Source organism: Ictidomys tridecemlineatus, chromosome 15 (assembly GCF_052094955.1).
Source record: "Ictidomys tridecemlineatus isolate mIctTri1 chromosome 15, mIctTri1.hap1, whole genome shotgun sequence".
NCBI lineage: Eukaryota > Metazoa > Chordata > Mammalia > Rodentia > Sciuridae > Ictidomys > Ictidomys tridecemlineatus.
In genome coordinates, this window is record NC_135491.1 from 43113351 (window position 1) to 43138969 (window position 25619).

The 25619-nt window shown below is 40.0% G+C and overlaps 2 protein-coding genes and 1 long non-coding RNA gene across 5 annotated transcripts in view; 2 read left to right on the forward strand and 1 right to left on the reverse strand.

Annotated features, from left to right (window-relative positions):
- Nucleotides 1-683: 683 nt before the first annotated feature.
- LOC101967715 (chemokine-like factor) lies at nt 684-14625 on the forward strand. 3 transcript variants are annotated; one of them, XM_040279344.2, is made up of 5 exons: nt 684-909; nt 1634-1739; nt 6773-6927; nt 11706-11801; nt 14448-14625. In XM_040279344.2, the coding sequence occupies exons 1-5, from the start codon at nt 829-831 to the stop codon at nt 14568-14570; spliced, it is 561 nt and encodes a 186-aa protein (XP_040135278.1). In that variant the 5' UTR covers nt 684-828; the 3' UTR covers nt 14571-14625. The 3 variants fall into 3 exon arrangements, with proteins under 3 accessions (XP_040135278.1, XP_021577259.1, XP_005318321.1); XM_005318264.4 differs by lacking the exon at nt 1634-1739 and having other exon boundaries at nt 691-909; nt 6769-6927; XM_021721584.3 differs by lacking the exons at nt 1634-1739; nt 6773-6927 and having other exon boundaries at nt 685-909.
- Nucleotides 9442-11242, reverse strand: LOC144370883 (uncharacterized). Its single transcript, XR_013430948.1, has 2 exons — nt 10693-11242; nt 9442-9744 (listed from the first exon to the last, which is right to left on the reverse strand). It is a non-coding gene; the product is annotated as an uncharacterized LOC144370883 (long non-coding RNA).
- Nucleotides 14626-15036: 411 nt separating the features above from the next.
- The window catches only part of LOC101959769 (uncharacterized), a 38140-nt gene continuing 27557 nt past the window's right edge, over nt 15037-25619 (forward strand). The window contains exon 1 of the mRNA XM_040279343.2: nt 15037-15568. Coding sequence (XP_040135277.1) covers nt 15092-15568 — 477 coding nt within the window. The 5' untranslated portion in view covers nt 15037-15091. The remainder of the gene's footprint in view (nt 15569-25619) is intronic.

Here is a 25619-nt window from a genome sequence, read left to right on the forward strand (position 1 = left end):
CATCACATAAAAATCAATCAATAAAATAAAGATATTGTGTCCATCTACAACTAAATACATTTTTTAATTGTACCTATTTACCAGGTACCATGTGATGTTTCAATACATATATACATTCTGTAGAGTTCAAATCAGTGTAGATTTATCTATTAACATTTATCATTTCTTTGTGGTGACAACATTCAAAACCCTTTCTTTGAGATTCTTATTTTTAAACGAAATAGTACATTATCATTCTCTGTAGTCACCATAGGGTGCCACAGAACACCAGAACTTCTTTCTCCTAACTATAACTCGGTACACATTAATCAGTCTTTCCTCACAGGAATCAGCCTTATGATATCAGCTAGAGATAAAGGCTGAGGAGAGAGTGACGGTGACCACTCTGCACAGGGTGATCAAGGGAAATCTTCTCTAAGGAGGTGGCATTTGAGATGCCACAGTCTGCGGAGACACAGCAAGCATTCCTGGGTCACCCTCCCTTGCCTGTCTTCCCCTACCCCAACCCTGTCAGCGCCGGTCTACTGGGAAGCTCCTGGAGAGAGTTATGGTCCTAAGTTCCAGGCAGAGCGAAGCGAGCTAACAGGAGGCGGAACCACTTTGTTGCACTCTCAGGTTGGCTTTTGCGCCAGGTCCACCAAGCGGATCGCAAGGCTCCCGTGGAGCGCAGGCGCACGAGTGCCGGGGGTGGGGTGGTTGCTGCGCACGCGCGCGAGGGAGGGAAGCCCAGAGGGGCGGCGGCCGTTGAGATCCTCTGCGCGAAGCTTGGCGGGGTCGGGTGCTTCGGAGAAGGATCGGAGAAGTGCAGCTGTCAAGTCCGCTGGCGCAATGGAGACTGCCATGCAATTGAAACCAAGACATCGCCCCTTTTGCTGCAGCGTGAAAGGCCACGTGAAGATGCTGAGGCTGGTGAGGGATAAGGCTGGGGACAGGGCGCGGGGCGAAGTGAGTCAGACAGCAAGGGTGCTTAAGGGCCCGGAAGAATGGTCGTTAAGTTTACAGTGGAACAACGCCACATTGGTTCCGTCAACTTTGTTTTTATCAAGGTTTCCCAACAAGTAAGGCATTTTGCTCTGCCCTCTAGGGGGAAGGAGTCATAGAGCTCTGCCCTCTCCCGAGAGGGTTGGGGATACAGTCATTAAACAAAGTCCACAGACCGACCCCAATGGCCTACACTTGGACCCCCAAGCCTGCAGATCAGGTGACCAGGGGATGCAGTCATAGCTGTACCACTCAGAAGCCAACAAGATCAGAAAGATCTTAAGGGTTTGTTAGATGCTAAGGTTACTTACTGTAAGTCAAACATTTGATGTGATGAAGCTCAAGGCTGATATTGTCCAGAGCAAGGACAAAGACGGAACTTGCCTATTTTAAGGCTTCATACTTACCAGGAGCATTGCAGACAGTTCTGGACAGTGGTTTAGAGGAAATTAATTATCATTTGGAGGGGAGTGGCTGGGCTAGTTAGAAAAGTGGAAACAATCTTAGTTGAAGGAATTCTAGAAAACTCAAGGAAAATGAAAAAAAAATATTGTTTTAAATTTTAAAGAGTTAACATGGGAGAAGAGGTTGAAATAGTTAAAAGTTACAAGGAAGCAGTTGCACATAGGAAAGAATTTTATATTTGCAAAAGGTCCCAAAGTTAAATGGCCACTTGGGAAGCACTCTATTCCGGGGCAACAAAGATAATATGCACAGAGGAGCACTTGGGAAGGATGTTGTAAAGCTTCAGACTTCAGGTGAGTGAATAGAACAAATTGTATATAAGATCCTTCCCACACCAAAAGTCTGAGATTCTGAGAGAAACCTATATAATAATACAAATTAGGATGCATATGAGAAGTTCAGGAACCTACACTGGAGTTTTTTTTTTAAGGAGGGGGAGGGAGAGAGGTGGGGGGGAGAGTGGTGGGGGAGAGGGAGGGAGAGAAGTGGAGGGGGGAGGGAGACCTTTGGTTAGGAATAAATAATCAGGTGAAAAGTGACCTGAAGATCTGGAGTGTTGTGCTAGGTACCAAAAGCTCTAGAACACTGAAAGAGGAACAAGTTTCATGAGAAAAGTTTAGTTTTTGACATTATTTCCTTAAGCAAACAATCTGAATATTTAGTGTATTCCAAGTTCTGGGCTAATACCAGGGACAACAAAAATATACCAAGACAAGTCCCTGACTCTTAGGATTCTTCAATTTAGTCGAAGAGACAGATACAGAAGCAAATAACTATATAAAAGGAGATAAGGTAGAGATAGGGTACAAAGGTAAGGCATCTAACTAAGGAGATAAAGAGAAGTGTTAGGAAACTTTTATAAAGCAAATTATGGTGGGGTCTAAGAGAGAGCCACCAAGGCATGGAGAAGAAAAAAATATGATTTATACAGCAAATTATGAGAAGTTTTGAATGTTGCCTTATTTATTCATTCAATGGATATTTATTGAATGTATAATCTGCCAGGTCCTGTTCCTGGCCCTAGAGAGGTTTCAGCGAACAAAGTAAAAGATCCCTATCTTCATGGAGTTTACATATTGGGGTAGGAGAGCCAGGGAGACCAACACAATAAATTAATCATGTGATATTCTAGGAAGTGATAAGTGCTATGGAATAAGAGAAAATAAAGCTGGGTAAGGGAGGATACTTAGGTGGGTGGCGGGGAAGGAAGTTTGAAAAGGAAGTTTGCCATAATAAGTTAGTCCTTGTTGAGATGACATCAGAGAGTCGAGGGAGTTATGTGGAGAGGAGTGTTTTAAGTCAGAGGAAAGTCCAATAAGGGGTCGATATTGAGCAAGGTAACAAGTGTACCTTGAGTGGAGTGAAAGGAACACAGTGGAGATGAGAAGGTTTTGAGTAAAGGAGTATATATTTGACTCATTATTTTTTTTCAAATATACTAACAATAAATAGTTTGATGGGAAGAGACGGGGTGGGGGGGTTGATGGAGGGTAAAGGTAGAATCAAGAAGGCCATTTAAAGCTTGTTGTGGTATTCTGCACAAGAGATGATGCCACTTGGTGGCTGGTGGTAGCCGAGTAAGTAATAAGAAGTTGTCACATTTGAGTTGGGCGCGGTGGCACACGCCTGTAATCCCAGCAATTCAAGAGGCTGAGGCAGGAGGATTGAGAGTTTAAAGCCAGTCTCAGCAACTTAGAGAGGCTCTAAGCAACTCAGCGAGACCCTGTCTCAAAATAAAAAAAATATTTTAAAAAGGGTTCAGTAATTAAGCACCGCTGGGTTTAATCCCCAGTACAAAAAGAAAAAAAAAAAAGTAGTCACATTTGAAATATACAAGTTGAGTATCCTTTATCCAAAATGCTCGGGACTAGAAGAGTTTCATACTTTCATATTATTTATATGTAATGAGATATCTCGGGGAAGGGACCCAAGACAAAATTCATTTGTGTTTCGTGTACCTTATGTACATAGCCTGAAGATAATTTTGTATAAAAATTATTAAAAATTTTGTTCATGAAAACAAGTCTGTGCACTCCTTCAGAGATCAGTTGTGGAGTTTTCTACTTAAATTAGCAACTCAAAAAGGTTTGGGTTTTGGAGCATTTTAGATTTTCAGATTAGAGATACTCAATATGTATTTTGAAAGTAGTACCTACAAGATTTGCTGATGAACTAGACACAGAGTAGGATAAAGAGAGGAATCCAAGATAACACCAAAGTTATCAGAAACTAGAGAAGAAACTAGCAAAGAAGAACTAGAGGGAGCAGTGGGGGGAGGGCAGGAGTAGGAGAAACCAAGAGTATGGTGTCCTGGAATCTAAGTGAACACACTCTCAGGAGGGCGTGATCAGCTGCATCAAATACTGATATTAATTCAAGTAAAATGAGGACCAAGAAGTAAACTTTGGAATTATCTTGTGGATAAGTTGTAAGACAAGTCTGCTAGAGAAGTAGACAGGAGCTAAATCATAGAATACCTTGAATACACGATGAGAGCGAGGCTCTGTCTAAAGACCATGTTGAAGGATTTTAAGTAGGTGAGGAAATGTATACACATTTGCATTTTAGAAATTGTACTGTAGCATCTTTGGTAGTTCCAGAAAAGGATGCCGAAGAGCAATAGTTGTAGGAATGAAGAGCAGAGAGTGACAAACAGGTTTAGGCATGAAGTCAACTCAGTTGTCAGGAGTAGGAGCTGGATCTTAGGTGTTTTGGCTTGGATAATAAAGTAGATTGTAGTACTACCAACTGAGGTGGTGAATAGAGGAGAGGCAAAAATGAGTTCAGTTTTGGTGAATCCAAGATTCCTGTAAATCTGGTTAGTGTTTCTGAATGTGTAAGTGTGAATTGTGGGCTTTAGAACAAGAACAGAGACTTAGATTTCACAGAGTGGGATGTGGGCCAAATCCAGAGGAATGCCAGCATTTTAAAGAGGTGGGTAAAAGTGGAGGAGCCCACCAAGAGAGAACAGATTCAGGAGGCACAAGAACAAGGGAAAGTGACCTGGGAGCCAGATGAACAGAGAAATAGGCCCTGGATTCCATCCTGAGTAACACAAAAGAAAGAGAAAAATTGTGTATTAAATTTAATACTTTTGAAATCAATGATAACAAAGTCAGTTTCCATAGAATACTGAAGAGATTTACAGGAATCTTGAATTCACCAAAATTCAACTCATTTTTGCCTCTCCTCTAATGTTTGAGATGTGAACAGGGTATTTAAAAGATAACTGGAAACAAAGGCCACAAGTTTAGGAAAGTGCATCAAGGGAGAACCTAGTGAGACAGAAATTGTATGGAAGTGGGATATTACCAGTGCCAATAACCATGATACATACAATAAGGCCACAGAAGATGGGGACTGAAAAAAATGAGCCTTGACTTTATTTAATTATTTATATACTTAACAGTATTAGGGATTGAAACTAGGGGCTCTCTACCAGTGAGCTACATCCCTTGCCCCCTTTATTTTTTTGAAATTAGGGTCTCGCTCAGTTGCTCAGGCTGGCCTCAAACTTCTCCTGACTCAGCCTCCCCAGTCACTAGGATCATAGGCATGTACCACCACACCAGGCTTGACCTTGATTTTTATGATCCATGAATTCATTTGAGATGACACATTGCTAAAAGTCATTATAAAGAGTGAAGTAATTTAGTGAAGTAATTTAGTAATTTAGTTATTGGTAGTCAAACTAACCAATTTAGAAATTCAAAGATACTTTGGCACTAATAAAGTAATTGAAAGAATTATGAATAAGTAGCCTATGTAGGCTTAAAGTTAAAAAGAATATGTAAAATGGTACCATCTGGAAGCTATTATAAACATCTAGCCAGGGAAGACTCTTGACTAAACCACTGCCAAGAACACAAAGAGACTTTAGATAGAGCTCTCTTTCCTAAGAACTTCATGGCATTGATAGAACTCCCTGGAACTCACCAATTCTTTTCCTTTAATAATTCACCTAATATTGACATATTCTCTATCTTCCTTTGGAAATGAAAAAAAAATTGAATTAGATTAATTATCTTCAGGGGTGTTTTTTCCCCATACTTAAAATGTCCTTAATTCTGTTGGCATTGTGTTTAGTGAGAGAAATCATGTAAAAATGTTCTTTAGTAGTACAAAATATCAAAATGTTTTTTTCTCTGACAACACGTTTTAATCCCCACTGGTATTTTTTCATGTTAACATTCCACTTAAGTTATTACTCAGCAATAAAAGAGAATAAAATCATGGCATTTGCAGGTAAATGGATGGAGTTAGAGAAGATAATGCTAAGTGAAGTTAGCCAATCCCAAAAACCCAAATGCCAAATGTTTTTTTTTTTTTTTTGATATGAGGAAGCTGATTCATGGAGGGATAGGGAGGGGGAGCATGGGAGGAATAGACAAACTCTAGATAGGGCAGAGGGGCTGGAGGGGAAGGGAGGAGGCATAGGGTAATTAATGATGGTGGAATATGATGATCATTATTATCTAAAGTACATGTATGAGGACATGAATTGATGTGAGTATACTATGCACACAACCAGAGATGAAAAATTGAACTCTATATATGTAATAAGAGTTGTAATGCCTTCCGCTGTTATATAAAAATAAATAAATAAAGTTTTAAGAAGATTCCAGATTGCCAACAGTTAAGAAATGATGAGTGAATACTAAGGAATTATAGATAGCCAGTACACAGACATTTTTGAGAAGCAAAACAAGATGTAGAAAACAGAACCGGGATTTCTATAAGGAACAAGATGAAAGGAAAGGGTGTGTGTGTGTTTATTTTAGGAAAACACAACTTAAATTTATAGGATATCAAGGAAAGGAGCTAGGAGAGGAGGGCAAATTAAAAGTATGAGAGGGAAAGAAGCTATTTGGTGGGAAAAGATGAAGAAAACAGATGTGGGAAACTGTAGTACCAGAAGGACAAGGGAAGCCAGGCACCGAGGTGCATGATTTCAGTGACTTAAGACACTGAGGCAGAAGGATGGTAAGTTTAAAGCCACACTCAGCAACTTAGCGAGCCCTCATCTCAAAATTGAAAAAAAAAAGGAGTTGAGGGTGTAGTTCAGTGGTAAAGAGCCCCTGGGTGCAATCCTCAGAACTGCAAAAAAAAAAAGGTAAGTGGAATAATTACTTAAAATAAGAGGGCCACCCCTAATCCTCTAAAACACAAAGAGTTTCTTTATTCCTACATTTTAGTCATGCTCTTATATGTATGTGTATATGACAGAAGCTTATTTATTTGATCATTGTAGAAATGATCACTTTTATGGCTTAAACTGTATTCAAAAATCATTGAGTAAAGCATGGTTTGTTTTCCTCCTAGGTAGTAACTGCGACATCGATGACCTTTTTTATCATCGCACAAGCCCCTGAACCATACATTGTCATCACTGGATTTGAAGTCACTGTTATTTTATTTTTCATAATTTTATATATATTTAGACTTGATCGAATGATGAAATGGTTATTTTGGCCTTTGCTTGTAAGTGTTCAGTTTCATCCTTAAGATTTAATTACTTTTTCCTGCCACTGTGACATATTTTAGTAAACTCTGTTGCTTTTTTCTCTTACACCTTTAAGATGGTCTCAGATAGACTCAAGAAAAAGGAACTCTACCTGCTGCTCATGTGCTCTGTACTGTCCTTGGGGGAGGGTCTCTAGGGGATCCTGGGCTGCCACAGAATATAAATTCTCCTCTGTGTTCCATCTACTAGTAGATGTGGCTGGCCTTTCTTTTAAGAGAATTCACTCAAATATGGATCTTCTAAAGAAATTTATATTTAAATTTCTTTAGGATCATGTTAATAAAATTATACAGCATTTTTAATCTTTACTTCCCTTTTAACTGCATGTTTATATGGCCTCAAAATTGGGGGATAGAGATGACAGCAGGTTCCTAATATCTATCCTTGTTCATCCCTGGTCACTAAATGAAAAATCAAACTATTTGGGGAAGATAAATAAAATACAGTGTTATCTTGCTTGAAAATGTCTATGGGATTTGAAAATATCTATAGTCTTTAATGCCCTTCCCATCTTTGGCTGGACAGGTAGCTGCCATGTCTTTCTCTGCTGTACTTGTCTTGGCCTCTTGGATTCCAGCATGCTTATATCCAAGCTGGTAACTCCTATTGAGGAGAGAGGACGTTAGAGTTATTCTCTGACTATAAAGGGTACCTTTTGGGACCACCTTTGAAGGCTAATGATGAGAATCTCAGGCTAATCACAAGCTAAAGAAGTCCCAAACAGGGAAAGCTGGGAAATAGATAGGCTTTTCATAGCCCCTCCCACTTGATCTACACTTCTGAGTTGAACCTGATTGGAGGGAGGTCTAGGAAAAGAGATTACAAGTCTTTTCTCAGATGACCCTCAGTAGCAGAAAGAAGTAAGCTAGATTGTCTAAGGATTTCTCAAGGAGATAAGGAACACTGGTCCACATTTGCTTAAAAGTCATATAGTTAGTCTTCCTGCTCTGCTTCTCCAGAGTTAATAAAACTGACACATTTTAATATTTATCTCCAAATTCAATAATTTTCTGGAGCTTCTTACATGTCTCAGTAATAAAATTGGAGCCCCAAATTTAACAGAATACACTGAAAGAGTAGCTTAGTAGTCTCCAAGTCTCAGGATCAAACCTTGCCAATGTTGTAATCACTTAGAAATAGTGCTATATGAGCCGGGCACAGTGGCACATGCCTGTAATCCCAGTGACTCCAGAGGCTGAGTCATGTTCAAAGCTAGCCTCAGCAATTTAGCAAGGCACTTACTCAGTGAGACCCTGTCTCTAAACAAAATATAAAACAGGGCTGGGGATGTGGCTCAGTGGTTGAGCACCCCTGGGTTCAATCCTCAGTACCAAAAAAAAAAATAAAAAAGAATGAATGCTATATGAGTAGTTAAGCGACTGCTGCATTATGCTTCCCAACTTTTTCTCTGATCTTGATCTAATGAAATAATTCATTCAACAAATGATAACACCTCCTAATCCCACACTTTTAAATCTGTTCTCTGATAAAACACAAATCTTGCTCTTGAAAAACTTTCAATGTAGTCAGAAAGCAAGATAGATGAGAACTCGGTGACTCAGGGCTTGGTCGACATACAGGATGCTATAGAAGCATCCAGCCAGAAAAGGAGACAATTACAACAGGCTCATGAGGAAAGACTGCCTGAGCCAAAGTGGTTAGCAGCAGAGTGCTGGAAGAGAAAGGGGCTTCCTCAGAAGCAGTAACATATTCAAGGGTCTGGGTGGAAAAGAGCATGACCCTCCAGGACCTGCAGGCAGCTCTGAATGGCTGGAGTATCAAGCTGTGATCAAGAAAGTGGGCAGAGGGGGAGGCTTGAGGCAGTAGGGAGTCAGAGCATGCAAGGGCTTCTGTGCCCTGGGCTTTAACCAAAAGGCTGATGGGAGCTTTTCAAGATTTTTAAAAAGAGGAATATGACAAGTTTACAGGTTACCATCATAGACACTGCCACCAGTGTCTATAATGGCTTGAAGAGAAAAAAAAAAAAACTAGAGGTTCTCAAAGACCATTTAAAAGTCTGACATCATAATCTAGGCATGAAAATGATAAAGGCATGAACTAAAGTTACAGCTGTACCTAGAAAGGAGAGATGGGTTAATGAGGTAGGATTGATAGGACACGGGAACGAGGTAGAATACCTGTTGTTTAAATATCTACCTGAACGGGCTTAAGGAAGGGTGGAGAGAGCTGTATGCAACGAGTTTGGGTACAGAAATGTTGTTTAAGTTGTTTATGGGAAACTTAAATGTCAATGTTCACTACAGGTCTGAAGCTTAGAGGGAGAAGCTGTAGCTGGAAGTCATCAACTGCTGATGGTAACTGAGCTTGGCCTGGCCAGACGGGCCTAGAGAGAGTGTGGAGGGAGCTGAAGGTAAAACTAGGTGGTGAGGAGTGGCCAGGGAAAGGCAGTGTCACAGAAGCCAAGATAGAAAAGCATTTCAAGCAGAAAGGTCACATAGAAAGAAAGAAAGGTAGGTGCTGAAATATACATATATTCCTATTCATTCACTGGCTGTATTAATAAAGAGCCCCCTAAAGGCCTTTTCCAGAGCAGTTTGCCACAAGTTAGGGACAGAGCAGGGAAGGAAAGAAACAGTTGGACCACAGAGGCCACCAATGAGTGGAGGCAGTTTGGCCAGGGACATTGAAAGGTTGGTAACAGAATGAAGTCCCTGCAGAGTGGGATGAGAGGCAGAACACAGCTGGAGAATTTGCCAGGGGTCCTTTAACTGCCACTCAACTGAAGGACTCTCTGGTGAAAGATTCCAGGTAACCTGTGGGCGGGGGAAAGGCAACTTTTAAGTACTTGTGCCTTTAGTGATTAGAAGGGTTGTCATCTGCACTTGGATTTCTTTTTTTTTTTTTTTTTTTTTTTTTTTTTTTTTTTTTTTTAAAGAGAGAGTGAGAGAGAGAGGGGGACAGAGAGAGAGAGAGAGAGAGAGAGAGAGAGAGAGAGAGAGAGAATTTTAACATTTATTTATTTTTTCTTAGTTCTTGGCGGACACAACATCTTTGTTGGTATGTGGTGCTGCTGAGGATCGAACCCGGGCCGCACGCATGCTAGGCGAGCGCGCTACCGCTTGAGCCACATCCCCAGCCCCTGCACTTGGATTTCTTATTGTTGCACAGTTGTAGTCCCTGACACAATCTGTAGAGCAGGCCTCCTCTGTTTCCCTCAAGTGTCCCATTATAGAAAGCACACCAACTCAGCCAACCCAGGCCTTGGAGGCTCAAAATTTCTGTGAAATCTTTCTACATATTGATGTTTTGTTTTTAATATGAAAATGATTTTAATTTCCATTAAGGATCATTGATGTCCTGGGGCGGTACACCACTTTTTTCCTGTGGTTCTCTGCACTCCATAGAAAATCACTTTTATCCAAAAGCCTTTTATATAGAGACCAAATTGCCCACAGGAGGAAGGGCTACCAGGCTGAAGTAGTAATGTGGCCTTTTACCTTGAATCAAAGCAAAATATTCAGCACACAAGAAAGTTAACCTAGGATAGCCAGTTTCAATATTTCCTGCAAATAAGAACTTTCTTCCTGAGTATCTAATCTTATCCTACCCCACCCTCATCAAACCTCTTCCAGCTTTCTTTTGAATAACTACTTTCCTAAGTTATTAGTTTTGACATTTAGTATTCCTGTCTTGATTCCCTCCTGCCTGCTTATCTGCAAACATACATAAACCAGAATAAAGAATAAAGACAAAGTACTTACCCATGTTACCCACACTATATATCCATTCAAAATTGTAAATGGCACATTTTGTTTTTCCCGTATTTGGGGATTGAATCCAGGAGCCCTCTACTACTGAGCTACATCCCGAGCCCTTTTAATTTTTGTTTTGTTTTGTTTTTGAGACAGGGTCTTGCTAAATTGACAAGACTGACCTTGAACTTGAAATCCTTGTGCCTCAGGCCTATGAATCACTTAGGATTGGTCAGGTGCCACCATGCCGGCTAAATTGCACTTCTTAAAACAAAGTTAAGAGTGAAAAGTGCTTTGTGTGGAGAATTTATTAAATGAGTGAGCTATATAAGGCAATATCGTTGGCCAGCCATTGTATACAGATGTATATGGGATTCATCTTGAAAATTACAACTTTCTCTTAAGTACTTATTTGCTGTCTTTAGTTTTATTAGTTTCATTTTATAACAGAGTTGTTTGATATACAATGTAGACTACTCCACATATCTTCTTACATTATTAAAAATGAGCATTACAACTTCCCAGAGTATCTACCCATTCTACCCTAAAACATATAATACATCTCATACTCTCCTAGCCAGATGAGTTCTGCTTCCAGTGACATTTATGTTATGTCAAAAAGAAATAAATGCTAAAGTAGTTAAATGTTTGATGTATTATAGGTAAAGAGAACCACTAGGTGTCATTGTAGACCAAATACTATATAGGTGTCCTTTACTGTAGCACTTTGGCTTCCTGAAAGATATATGCTAAAAAATTTAATAAAATGGAATTTTCGAATTCTTTAAAGAGCTGAGCTTTTTGTTGTTTCTTGATGGACTATTTTCTCTCTCTCTCTCTCTCTCTCTCTCTCTCTCTCTCTCTCTCTCTCTCTCTTTCTCTCTCTCTTCTTTTTTTGTTGTGCTGGGTGTCACACCACACAAGGTCTTGCACATGCTAAGCAAGGCCTCTATATTGAGCTACACTCCTATACTTTGGTGGTCCTTTTGTAAAGCTGTCTGTATCCTACTCTGTGTTTTTAGGATATTATCAACTCGATAGTAACAACATTATTCATGGTCATCGTATCTGTTTTGGCACTGATACCAGAAACCACAACATGGACAATCTTTGGAGGGGTAAGTAGAGGTCTTCCTAGTTATTTGCAAACCAGAAGTACAGAAAACTGTAATATATCCTTTGGGTTCATAAGCCAATATACAGTGCCTACTGGCTTGATATTCTGTATGAATGAATACATGCCCCGATTCTTTTAACATGAAGAGATATGAGGTTCCTACACAGACCTTATTGGTATAAAGGCTATATCAGACTGAAAAAAAGCTGGTAGAGTCAGTTTCAATACTTAGCCATGAGAAACCTGATATCAAGCAAAAGAAAAACATGATGAGGTATACAACGAGTCAAAATGCATTCTGCTGTCATATATACCTAATTAGAGTAAATAAATAAATAAATTTTAAAAAAAGAAAAACAGGTTTTGTAGCTCACATTTTTTAAAGAAAAAGATACATATCACTTGTTAAGGTGAGACAGACTGTTCTGATACTTTTTCAGGTGGACTATAATAGATATCCTTATGACAAAGGATGTGGTAGGAAGGCTTGCAATTAAAGGTTAACTTTAACACCACTTGAAGAAAAATAAATCAATTTAATCTGACTTTACCCTAGAAAACAACCAAAATAAAAGAGTCAAGAAATTATATTTCCATCTGAGATTCTTCTGGGGTTCCAAATCATTTGATTTCTAAATTCTAATCCAGAGAATTGAATTACCAAGTTCTTCTCTCCTGCTTCCTTGTTTTTTCACAATATGGACCACTTAGAAGAATGGACCCCTCTTAGACAGCCATATGTTTCAGAACCCATGGTTTTCACCTCCCTTTGGCCTAAGCAACTTCTGGAGGGACCAGAAATGCTAGAAATGAGGCAACCCCATAACAGCAATTTCCCCTAATTGTTTTTTAAGACAATCTTATTATCCCTCTCTAATTGGAAGAAAAGCAGCCCAGGCATAGGACTTACATTCATTCGTCTATCTACTTAACTTGTTCATTCATCCTTTAAGTGCTGACACAGTAGAGGGCTATGCTACCCCATACAATAGTCACTAGCCAAATGTAGCTACTCAGTACTGGAAATGTGGCTAGTCTGGATTGAGATAAGATGTAAATATCAAATACACACTGACTTTCAAAGATTTACTAGCCTGCCCCCCAAATATACTTTATTAATAATTTGATCATATTAACACTATGTTAGATGATAACATTTTAGATCTATTGGGCTAAATAAAATATGGCAATAAAGTCAATTTTACTTGTTTACTTTTTTAATGTGGCTCTGGAAAATCTTAATTATGTGGATTATATTGACGACTCACTAGCCCTTTTGAACAGTACTGGGTTAGAGTATGAGCCCTGTTTATCCTCAAGTTGCTCAAAGCCTTACCCAGGAGATAGACATGCACATAGCCGCATAAAAGCAGTTGACAGTAATTCTGGGCATAGACAGAAGAAAAAACTGCTTCCCCCTGGCAGTGGAATTGCAGTTTACCTACAATGAGGAGAAGAAAAGGGGAAAGTTTCCAGAGGGAAGAACCAGCAATGTGCATAAATGCCAAAGTCATAAAAGGATTGGCAGCAGGTACTTAGTGTGCTCAGGACCTAGGAGGCAGTGGCTTGAGACTAGGTGGAAAAGGAGACTGCAGGGGCAGGAAAATCAAATTTCCTGGTGGCTGGACAAAGCTGACCTAGTGGTATAGAGACAATAACATCTCCCTCCTCCATCCCAGGTGCTAGCTCTCAAATAGCCATCAGAGTACCTAAAGGCCACCTCCTGTTCTATTGGTCCCTTTACCTCAACTTTCTTTCTTTCTTTTTCTTTTTTTTTTTTTTTTTTGGGTACTGAATACCCCAGGGACATTTTACCCCTGAACTACATCCCCATTCCTTTTTTATTTTGAAACAGGGTCACTAAGTTGCCAAAAGTCTCACTAAATTGCTGAGGATGGTCTCAAACTTTCAATCCTCCTGCCTCAGCCTCCCAAATCTCTACGATTATAGGTGTGCACCACTACTCCTGGCTCAACTTTATTTTCTTAAAGCCTGTTTAGAATCTTACCCCTTTAAGCAGTTGTAGCCCAGCCATTGGGAGTTCACTGAATCATCACTCCAGTTTTCCAATTTTTTTTTTTTAATCACAGTTGTAGTCCCCATGATTTAATCTTGAGCTGGTATTAGCTTTGACACTTTCTGCAGTGGTTTAGCAATAGAGAAATCAAATAATTGAACACTTGGGATAGAAATGTTGATCGATAACTAAATATGGTCTGTAGGGTTGAAAGGAATACATGCAGGAGCAAGTTGGCAGAAAGACAAGTTGGGTATGGTAGTGCCTGGCTGTAATCCCAACAGCTCCTGAGACTCAAGCAGGAATATCCCAAACTTGAGTTCAGCCTTGGCAACTTAGCAAGAATCTGTCTCAAAGTAAAAAATTAAAAGGCCCAGGGTTATAGCTCAGTGGTAAAGTGCCACTGGGTTCAATTTCCAGTACAAACAACTTCACTAGTATTTCGGTTCACTTAAATTATCTTTTTCCTTTCTGTAGGCAGGAAAACTTGGTAAAGCCTTTTCCAATTTTAATTTCGAGGGCAGCAGCAGGAAGCAATCTCAGCACCCTATCAAAAGGGGAATTCCTTGGGCAGACCACTTAACACGGGTGTGAATGACAGAAGTCAATGAGACCATGTCTTTGTTCCAGGTGTTTGGACTTATCACAGCAGTGTGCTGCCTTGCCGATGGTATCCTGCTTTACCGGAAGCTTTTGTTTAATCCAAGTGGTCCTTACCAGAAAAAGCCTGCTCATGACAGAGAAGTGTTCTAATCTTGTGTTTCTTGTTAGTTGGCAATAAGTATTAAACGTGTTTCTTTATTCCACATATTATCTGCTGTTCTTTTTGAACACTCAGTCTGGAAGCTGGAGGGAGAGTTTTCCCAACCCTGTACCCAGCCGGCCTTACTAGAACTCTGTGGGAGTGCCTGGAGCCGGGGATGGAATCTGGTTTTCCCTGCTCCTGGGTCTGTGCCAGGGAAAGAAGCATCAGGACCCCTCCAAATTGTCTCCAGAACGCTGTTCCTCCCGGGCTGGCCAGCAGCACCCAAGGGTGGGTTTGAAGAGTAGAGATTCTAAGTTTCCATGCTAGGCAGTAGCATCACATCCAGGTGGCAACAAGGGTGGCAGACAGACTCAGCTTGGTGGTGCTCGCGGCAAGAGCCGGGTGCACGCGAGGAGTAGGTGTTCAGCAGCCGTTGGGTTGCGACACTGGCTCCCAGAGAAAGCTGTGGGGTCAGCGCTGGCCTGAAGTCACAGGGCTAGCCTGACAAGGCCAAGCCTGAGGGCCCATCATGGATCCCCAGGACCCCAAACATGAGGAGCCTGCAGAACCTGCAGCAGCCCCGGGGTCCCCACAACCACCTGATCCAGCACCCTCTGCAGACCAGCCTTCTACAATCCAGCCTTCTGCATCGGTATCCAAGCCTCCTGAGTCCAAGCCCGAGGTGGCCAAGCGCCCTGCGTCCAAATACCCTGCATCCAAGCGCACTAAAAGAGCCAGAACCTCTGCTCCGTCTGGACGTGCAGAGCGACCGTATCCTGCTCAGGGTCAAGCGCGCAGGGCGCCTGAAGATCGCCGCAAACCTACACAACACCCTGGGACACCACAAGCCCCAAAAGGGAGTCCTGGTAAACCCCCTATGTCCAGAAGGGCGATGGTAGCCGTTCAAAAGCGTGCAGAGGGCCGAGCTAAAGTCCCAGAGACATTCAGGGACAGCGCCAAGTATTTTTGCTTCTCGCCTACTGGATTGTTGAAGATCCTGAGACTGGTGAGCCGAGAGCTGATGACCTGGCTGGGCGGGATGCAGGCCGCGAGGCCTCAGGGAGTGATGTCCAGGGGTGCCCCTCGGGAAAGCGTCCATATCCCCTCTGCCACTCTCTTGTATCACCTTACCTTTCCTCCCCACTTCTTGCCCCTTCCACACTTAACACTTACTACTAAATTTGCCCTCTACCTCCTGCCCGTGTCTTTTATATATCTGAGCCTTCCCCTCACAACTGAAATTAGAGAAGCAATGAAGATAATAGAAAATTTGTAAGTTAGCAAACATAAATAATAGGTTTGATTAATGTAAGCATTGTCATTTGAAAGAACTATTGATAGAACTCGGACCAATATAATCCATTAAAAACTGAGCAAGAAGCAGGTGCGGTGGCGCATGCCTGTAATCCCAATGGCTCAGGAGGCTGAGGCAGGAGGATCACAAGTTCAAAGCCAGCCTCAGAAAAATCAAAGAGCTAATCGACTCAGTGAGACCCTGTCTCTAAATAAAATACAAAATAGGGCTGAGGATGTAGCTCAGTGTGAGTGCCCCTGAGTTCAATCCCCAGTACCACCATCCCCCCCCCAAAAAAAACTGGGGAAGACAGAATATATAAAGTTAGAAAGCAGAAAGAAAATAATCACAAACACTGATGAAAGTGAAAGGATCTATAGGAGATTACAAAGCCAATGGATGTGAATAATTGGATGAAATGGTTGATTTGCTATGAAAATGTAAATTACCCAGACTGATCCCAGAATAGATAAAAATCTAAACAAATATAAACAGAAGAAAATAAGAACCTTATCAAAGTATTACCTTCCAAAATGAACCAGGCCCAGATATGTTCACAGGTAACTCTCGGATTTTCATAGACTATAATTCTGATACTACTCAAACTTCTTCAAAGATTAGAGAAAGAAGAAACACTTCTGAAATGTTTTTACCAAGTCAATTGAATACTGATGTCAAAACCTGATCAAGTTTAGAAAAATAAAACAAAGATCTCACTTGTTCCAAAGCAAAACAATAATATAAACTGGCTGGAGATGTGGGTCAGTGGTAGAGTGCTTGCTTACAGACATAGTGCTGGGTTAGATCCCCAGGAAGACCAATAATAGTAATAGTAATAATAATAATAATAATAATATTTATTAGCAGAAAATGTTAATCAGTATTAAAAAACATATCACCAGAAGAAACATTAACATGATTCAATATTAGGAATCTATTAACATAATCCACCATATTATAAACAATATGAGATAAAATTATGAGATTAGATAAAAAATAGGGTTCGGAACACATGACAAAATTTAACATTCCTTTCTGGTTGCCACAAAGGAGGATGAGGAAAAAAGCCAGTAAAGCAGGGAGACACAGGTATTTCATCAACCTTGTAAAAATAAGCATTTCAACCCAAAAGTCAGTATCATCTTTAATTAAACAGCAGAAGTATTCCTATTAAAATGAGGAAGAAAAGGACACCTACTAGCAACAATATTATTCAATATTTTCTCTGGAATCACTAATCATCACAATTGAGAAAAAAGAAATAAGTAAGAACATTTGAGAAGAAGCAGCAAAATATATCATTTCTTTCAGCTGAAATGATTGTAAATCTGAAAAACGCCAAATCAATTTTAGAATGTCATAATTTAGGTTACAACTGAGTTAATGAATAAAATAAAAGCTTTTCTGCAAATAACTACCTAAAATATAGAAAATATTTCTTTTCACAACAATAATCAAAAGGATCAAATACCTACAAGCAAATTAAATAAATATGAAATACCTACACAAAGAAACTGTTAAGACTACCGAGAGGAAAAAAAGAAACACTAAAATAAAGGGAAAGACTTTTCATTTTAATATTCTTTTTTAGTTGTAGATGGACACAATACCTTTATTTTATTTATTTTTATGTGGTGCTGAGGGTCAAACCAGTGCCTTACATGTGATAGGCAAGTGCTTCATTACTGAGCTACCAGTCTATCCCCAGCCTTTTTTTTTTTAATTCAGGTTTTATTTTTATTTATTTATTTACTTATTTTTGTGGTGCTGGGGATTGAACCCAGGACCTTGTGCATGTAAGGCAAGCATTCTACTAACTGAGCTATATCCCCATCCCCTATCCTCAGGACTTTTGATCTTTTATTTTAATCAGGGTCTTACTAAATTGCTGAGGCTAATCTCCAGTTTGTAATCCTCTGGAATCACTGGGATTATAGGCACGCACTGCCATGCCAGACCCATACTTGATTCTTGATTAGGAAGACTGAGTTTTGTAATCTTTCTAAGTTAGAAGGTATGTGAAATCCCAATCAAAAGACCAGCAGGCTTAGTTTGGGGAACTTGACCAAGATAAAAATGGGAATAAACAGTCCGAAAATGAAAAACAGGAGGAAGACTCGACCACACAGCATAGGGTGAACTTTCTGATTTTTTTAAAAGTACTCAAAGGAGTTGGCGATTTAATGAGAACATTCAGATTCAGGTATATCTGAGAACTTAGTATATGACAAAGATTGGACTTCAGATCCATTGGAAAAACATTGGCATTTCCTAGTCTATGATGTTGAGATGATCAATAGTTGTTTGGAAAGGAAAACAAAAAAAAAAATAAGGCTCTACCTCACTCTATCAAAATCATACATATTTACTTCACTTTACCAGTATACGTACAGACTTCTTTCTAGAAATATAAACCTGGCAATAGTGATTAATTTTAAGGAGAGAGACCAGGAAACATTCAAGATGGTGGATTAGAAGAAAGTTGTAATTCCAGTTGGTCCAGGGCTCGAGATTCAAGCAGTAGGAATATTGCTTCTCAGCAAGGTGGGTGGAAGAGGGAATTCCCTCAAATTCAATATTAGACAATTGTCACGTCCCACAACTAAACACTCAAGGTCACCCCACGTGAAATGGGCTGGCACGAAATAATCACACAGAAGCAGAGAAATACCTTTTTCTTTGGGTCCTGTGACAGCTCCTCTGACCTTAGGGGTCTGTGAAAAGAGAAAGAGGAGTACGTGCTGAACCCTTTTATTGGGAAAGAGCGATTCAAATGAGGCAAGGGGTAGGATTCCAGGGGAATAGGTGAGTGTAGCTCAACCCCTCCACACACAGGTGATGCCTGCACCTGGAGCCACACTTTGCTATCCCAACTGGGACAACGCCCATGTCACCACAAAATATAGTGATTGGTCAGAGCCTCCTGCTTCAGGACTGGAATCCCTGGTCATTCAGAACAGCTCCCCACAGACAATCAGAGTCTGTTATAGACTTAAGAAATTTGCATGCCTTGAACAAAGAGCAATAAACAGTACTTTGAAGCCAAGTCAGTTGCAGCAGCAGCAGCAATACTGGTTCACCAAAGAGGGAAGGAATAGCACAAAAACAGCGGATAAAATTGGCACGGAAAACATCTATAGATCAGAAAAGCAGCCTGAACTTTACTGTTTCAAAGGATGCACGGCTAACTGGTGTTTGGAAATTGTTCTTTATTTCTCAACGGGGAGCAGAGAGCTGAGGCAGGAGCCATCTGGAGGTGACCACATTACAGCAGCTGCTGCTGGAACCCGGGAGAATGATCAGGGCAAACATTGCCCTAATGCCCCAGCAAGTGCCTAATGCATGGCCTAGGGTATATTTACCAGAATGTGAGTGAAACAGGGCACAGAGAAGATGGTACCTGGGGATTCAGGTCAGAAAAATGAAGTCAACTCCAACTCGCTTTTCCTTTGAATCTGGAGGCCCCGGTGACCAGCTGAAGAAAGTCAGGAAACTGAATACACAGGGACTGAGCCTGGGAAGGCCATATTTGTGAGCAGCAGAGTGTATGAGAGCTGTGGAAGACTGCTTCCTGCCCCGAGGAGAATTCTTTGGAGGCTCCTGAGCCTCACACTCCCGGCAGAGATCAGCATCTTCCAGGCCCTAGAGGTGTGTTGATGGAATTTCTCCAGAGCAGATAACACCCACCAAAGCTCCTAAGTCCTGGTCAGACCTAAGTCCCAGTCCTGGAACCCCCCTCACAGAACTCAGCCGCAGCCTCTCCCTAGGAGTGAATTGAGCTGATATGTCCAGACAAAACTGCAATCAGCAGTATTTCCCAAACCATCCCGCCTTATGCTAGTGAGAAGGGAAGCTGAGAGCTGTTTCAATCAACTTGGGTTTTAGGCCACTCCACCTGGCAGCTCGATGAGCAAGCAACACAAAAAGAGGAAGGGGTTAAACTCTAGCCCTTGCATGTCTCTGTCTCTGTCTCTGTCTCTCTTTCCCCCCATAGTGCAAGAAGAAATGGAAAGAAGGATAATCGGGCATAAGCAGCAACCATCCATCCTTGTCTACTGTTTTGACAACCTCAGTGAAGAATTCTTTCATTTTTCATTAATGGTCATTAATATTTATTTTTAGTGTTCTTGCCACACTGATTAGTTTGTAGATACACATACGTATTTCTTTTTTCTTCTTCTTAGCATTTTTTATGAGAGTTATTTTTCCTTGTCTTTTGAGGGTTAGGGTTTTGATTTGTTGATCTTGTTTTTGTTTCTCTTTGTTTCTCTTTCTCTCCTTCTTCCACTAACAACCAAATTGTCTTGTTCTCTCTTTCTCTCTCCCTTTGCTTTTCCTGTTTTTATCCTCTTTTTTTAAAGCCAACCCTTTTAGCATCTCTTCTGCATTCTCACTCTTCATATTATGAACATTCTAAACTTCCTTATAAGCCCTACCACATATTCTTTTCTCTTAACTGATTTTTTACCATCCTTTAGAACGATTTGATATGTAACTTACATCCCCACCACTCATATTTTTGCAGTTACTAGCATTGTGCATGACAGAGATGACACCTGTTGTTTACTTTAATGCTAGATCTAGTTCACCATATTTGTGTTTGCTATTGGCAATTGCTGACACCACCATTCCTGGTTTTGTGGCAATTAGTGTTGTGAATGTCATAGTGCATACCAGATATTTATTTTGATGTTGTATACTGTTTGCATCCATTGTTACTATTGTTTGTTTCCCCCTTTTCTGTGAGGTGCTGGTAATTTACAGGAAAACTACCCATTCTCAGGGTAGAAACTCTCCTGCTAAACTAAACCCAGCCAAAAGACAATGCACCTTGCTCCACATACAAATTAACCACTCTCAAACTTCAGCTATACTTTAATACAAGAAATTGAAGAAATAAAATCCCCTAGTGACCCAGACCCAAGTAGGAATGGCCTCAGGTCCCACACATGGATATCTACTCCCACAGGGGAAAAAAACACAAAGAAAATTAACACAAAGACTGTGAATACCACACCTATGAAATGTTTCAACCTAGACCACTCTAGGACACTTTGGCAAAAGAAAGATGTGCCCTAAAAAGATCTACACATAGAGTGGAAGAAAAATCCATCCCAACAGATGCATAAACCCAACACAGGAATACAAAAAAATATGAAAAAACAAGGTAGCATGACACCACCCTAAATTTGTAATTTATCAGCTACTTCAAATAGTTTGAATGGATGAAATATCAGCTAAAGAATTCAAAAGTGATTATAAAAATGATCAATGAATTCCAAGAGAACACAGAAAAATAAGGAATTCAATAGAGGTCATCAATGAGAGATTCAATAAAGAAATGAATACAAAGCAGTTAAAAGTCTCTCTCAGAGAATAGATCATTCTGAAGAAAGAATCTCAGACCTAGAAGACAAAGATGGCTTGCCTTGATCATTCAGACACTATTAAAGAAAATAAATAACCATGACTAGATTATACAAGAACTTCAGAACAACTTAAGAGACCAAATATAAGAATCACTGGAGTTGAAGAGGGTTGTAAGATGCAGGTTAATGGAATGGGTAACCTCCTCAGGGAAATAAAAACAGAAAATTTTCCAAAACTTGAGAAAAGGATGGACATTCAGATACAGGAACCCCAAATAGACAAGATCAAAAATGAATCACTCCACAACACATTATAATTAAAATGGTTAACATACCAAACAAAGATAGAATTTCAAAAGCCTTGAGAGAAAATGTCACAGGTCAAATTTAAACAAGTCAAACAGAATTACAAAAAGAAAATAGCAGTCAGCCAAGATTAGTGTATCTAACAGAGCTATCTTCCAGAATCAAAGGTGAAAAAAGAAAAAAAAAAAACCTTCCTAGATAAGCAGAAACAAAATGAATGCATATCGACTGAGTCAGCACTGCAGAAAATGCCTAAAGAAATATTTCACAGAGAAGAATTCAAAAACAAGCTCCAGAGCTCATAAATGAACAAATCTCATTTTAAGGGTAATTAAGCAAATGAGAAACAGGACCACATTAAACATTAGAAATAAATCAAATATTAGCAGGAACTAATAAACACTTCTCTATAATAACATGAACATAAATGGTCTCAACTTACCAGTTAAAAGACATAGACTGGCAGAATGATTGGAAAAACAAAATCTAACTATCTTATTTGCAAGAGACATACTTTACAGGCAAAGACAGCCATAGGCCAAAAGTGAAAGGATAGAAATTAATATATTATGCAAAGTAGCTACTCTGTATTCAAAAAAGCAGACATAAGCCAAAATGAATCAGTAAGAGACAAAGAAGGTAACTTTATATGGGAAAAGGGAATAATCTAACAAGAAAATATAATGCTAGCAAATAATTATGCCCCAAACGTTGGTAAACCTAATTATATAAAAAAAGACACTATTCAAAGACTCAGCTAAACCCCACTACTACAATGATAATAGGTGATTTCAACACACCTTTCTCACTGATAGGTCATCTAAACATAAACTTAGTAAAGCCTCTTTGGACCTGAAAAATATTGTAAATCAAATGGACTTAACAGATATGGATAGAATATTTTATCAAACATCTAAATACACTTTCTTCTCAGTGCTCCATGGAGCCTTCCCCAAAATAGATCATATTTTAGGTCACAAAGGAACTGTTAGCAAATACAAGTAGACATAATTCCTTGCATCTTATTGAATCATAATAGAATGAAATTAGAAACCAACACAAAAAATCCCTACAAAAACTATATAAACACATGGAAATTGAAAAATCACTTTGAATGATGAACAAGTGATAGAAGAAATTAGGGGAGAAATGTAAAAGTTCTTAGAATGGAACAAGAATAGTGACACAACAAACTGGAACCTGTGGGACACTATAAAGGTGGTTTTTAAAGGAAAGTTTATTGCTATGAGTGTTCACATAAGAAAATCAGAAAGATTCCAAATAAACAAACTAATGATGCATCTCAAGGCCCATGAAAAAGAAGAATAAACCAATTCCAAAACCAGTAGAAGGAAGAGAATAAAATCAGAGCCAAAATTAATGAAATTGAGAATAAAAAAAAATCAACAAAATGAAAGGGTTTGTTCTTTCAAAAGATAAATGAGATTAATAAAACCTTAGCCAAATTAACCAAAAGAAAAAGAAGACTCAATAAAATTAGAAATGAAAAAGGAGGAACCACCACAGACATCACAGAAATCCAGAGAATTATTAGGAACTATTTTGAAAACTTATACACCAATAAATTGGAAAACCTAGAAGAAATGGATACCCTTTTTAGACATATACAACCTACCCAAATTAAATCAAGAGGACATAGAAAACCTGAGCAGACCAATGGCAATTGGCAATGACAGAGAAGCAGTAATAGAAAGTCTTTCAACAAAGAAAAGCCCAGGACCAAAGAAAAGCCCAAGAATTCAGCTGGATTCTCATCTGAATTCTACCAGACCTTTATAGAAGAACTAATGCCACTAGTCCTCAAATGATTCCATGAAATAGAAAGGAATGGAACACTTTCAAATTTATTGTATGAAGCCAATATCACACTCATGCCAAAACCAGATAAGGCCACATCAAGGAAAGAATACTACAGAACAATATCCCTGATGAACTTAGATGTAAGCATCCTTAATAAAATATTAGGATTGTGGGGGAATCCAAGATGGCGGGCTAGAGGGAGGCTGCAATCTGTGTCTCCGAGACCTGGGATTCAAGTAGTGGGAATACTGTATCTCTGCGAGTTATTAGAGGACCCCTGACAGCTGCTCTGGCACAGATATCCAGGCCTCAGTGTCAGCACAGGACTCCCAACCACTCGTCCACGCAGGTCCTTCAGGTGTTCAAGTAGGACCCCGGCGTTAGTACTCATGCAGGAATTCCAGACACCACTCCCATGTGGACCTCCATCTACCAACGTGGGGCTCCTCCAGTCACCTCCATCTTGGGGCATTGCAACCACCCCCACAGTCCCCTACACATGGTAGCCTGCACCTGGGGACATTGCACTGGGGCAGGTGACAGATGCCAGCCACAATACTGCATGCCATAGAGCTACATCTCTGAACACACTGCTCAATGCCACCACCAAACCCCACCACACATGGCACCCCATTGCTGAAAGTAGCTGTCTCCATCTTGGGACACCTTTATCGCCATCTTTAGTTGGGGCAACTCCCAACTTGGAACACCAGCCAAGGCTTAGAAACACTATCAGGGTACCAAATGTCCCCAACTCCCCCCACTCCCTGGCAGCCACTAACCCAGCACAGTGCCTGCAGCTATGTGGCCAATCCGTAGCTTGCAAAACCAGGTCACAAAACCGGGTACTGAACTACCCAATAGAAAACAGCTTTCCATGACAGGTGTGCAGCCCCCAGAGTGCAGCCCACAACAACTCTGGAGAGAAAGGTTCCTGACTAGGAAGTAGAAAGGGAAGGGGTGAGTGAGTTTAGAGACTAAATTAGAGACCAGGAATTGTGAAGTCTACAGGCAATATAAAGAAATAAGACCAGGCACCCATATCACACAAGTGGGCCCCAAAGGAGATCCTTGAGTGCAGTCTCCTATCAGGGACCAGCAAGTATTATACCCCACCTCCAGGAGCCCTGCACCTAAAACCAACCCTCCCACTCTAATAACCCTCACTATCCTGAGGGTGGAGATACCAGCAAACCACAGACAACCCCACCTATTGGATAACAAGGGAAGCTGGAAAGATTCTGATCTCCAACAAAAACAATCCTTGTATTTTCCTTGGAAAGTTCTCTCTCTCTCTCTCTCTCTCTCTCTCTCTCTCTCTCTCTCTCTCTCTCTCTCTCTCTCTCTCTCTCTTTCTCTCTCTCTCTCTCTCTCTCTCTCTCTCTCTCTCTCTCTCTCTCTCTCTCATCCCATCCTCACACCCCCAACATTTGTGAAACCAAGTATTTTTCATGAATTAGGCTACTAAGGACTGGGATGTTTGAATAGTATATTACACTGGTGTTCTATATTCTTTTATCTCCTATTTTTACATTTTTTATTTTTCTTAATATTTATATTTGTTTGTTTGTTGTACTCTACTGTCTTCCCACTTACTTGTATCCCCCCAAATCACTTTCTCTCTCTTCTCCTGCTACTAACCAACTTTTTAAATTCTTCTATCACACGTTCTAAGATCTAATAACTCTATATCCTCACCTCCTACCCCCTCAACATCTCATCCTACACCCCACTCCCAGTTCTTTGTCCCCCATTAGAAACTATAGACCCTTTTGCAAACCTACTGTTTATATTGTAGTTAATAATTGAACTTGCCATTTCCGTATATTGAGACAAAACCGTAAACATCTTAAAATAGCAGCTATTTGGTTTAAGGTTGTATATTGTTTGTATTGAGATCTGTTCACATTGTTCTCCCCATAAAAGGAGAAGTTTGGGAAACCTGCAGAGACACTTTAAGCCTACAGGGTAAAAATGGTAAGGCCTCGGATCTGCAGTGCTAGAAGGGAAGACACACAAATAACATGAAATAAAAAAGGGAAGAAAGTGCCCCTCAAACAAACCAAGATAATACATTATTAGAATCCATGGCCAGCATAACAGAAGAAATGACAGAGAAGGAGTTCAGAATGTACATAATTATGTTTTCTAAATTAAAGTGTGCTATAAGAGAAATAATACAGGCAGCAAAAGATTATTTCAGTAAAGAGCTACATAAGCAAATACAGGAAGCAAAAGATTACCTCAATAAGGAGATAGAGGATCTG

Excerpts from the sequence above, each read along its gene's own strand:
- LOC101967715 (XM_040279344.2), top strand. The coding sequence starts at position 829 with ATGGAGACTGCCATGCAATTGAAACCAAGACATCGCCCCTTTTGCTGC. Across the intron at positions 1,740-6,772 it reads TGTAAAGCTTCAGACTTCAG|TAACTGCGACATCGATGACC; the intron begins GTGAGTGAATAG and ends CCTCCTAGGTAG. Across the intron at positions 6,928-11,705 it reads GGTTATTTTGGCCTTTGCTT|GATATTATCAACTCGATAGT; the intron begins GTAAGTGTTCAG and ends CTGTGTTTTTAG.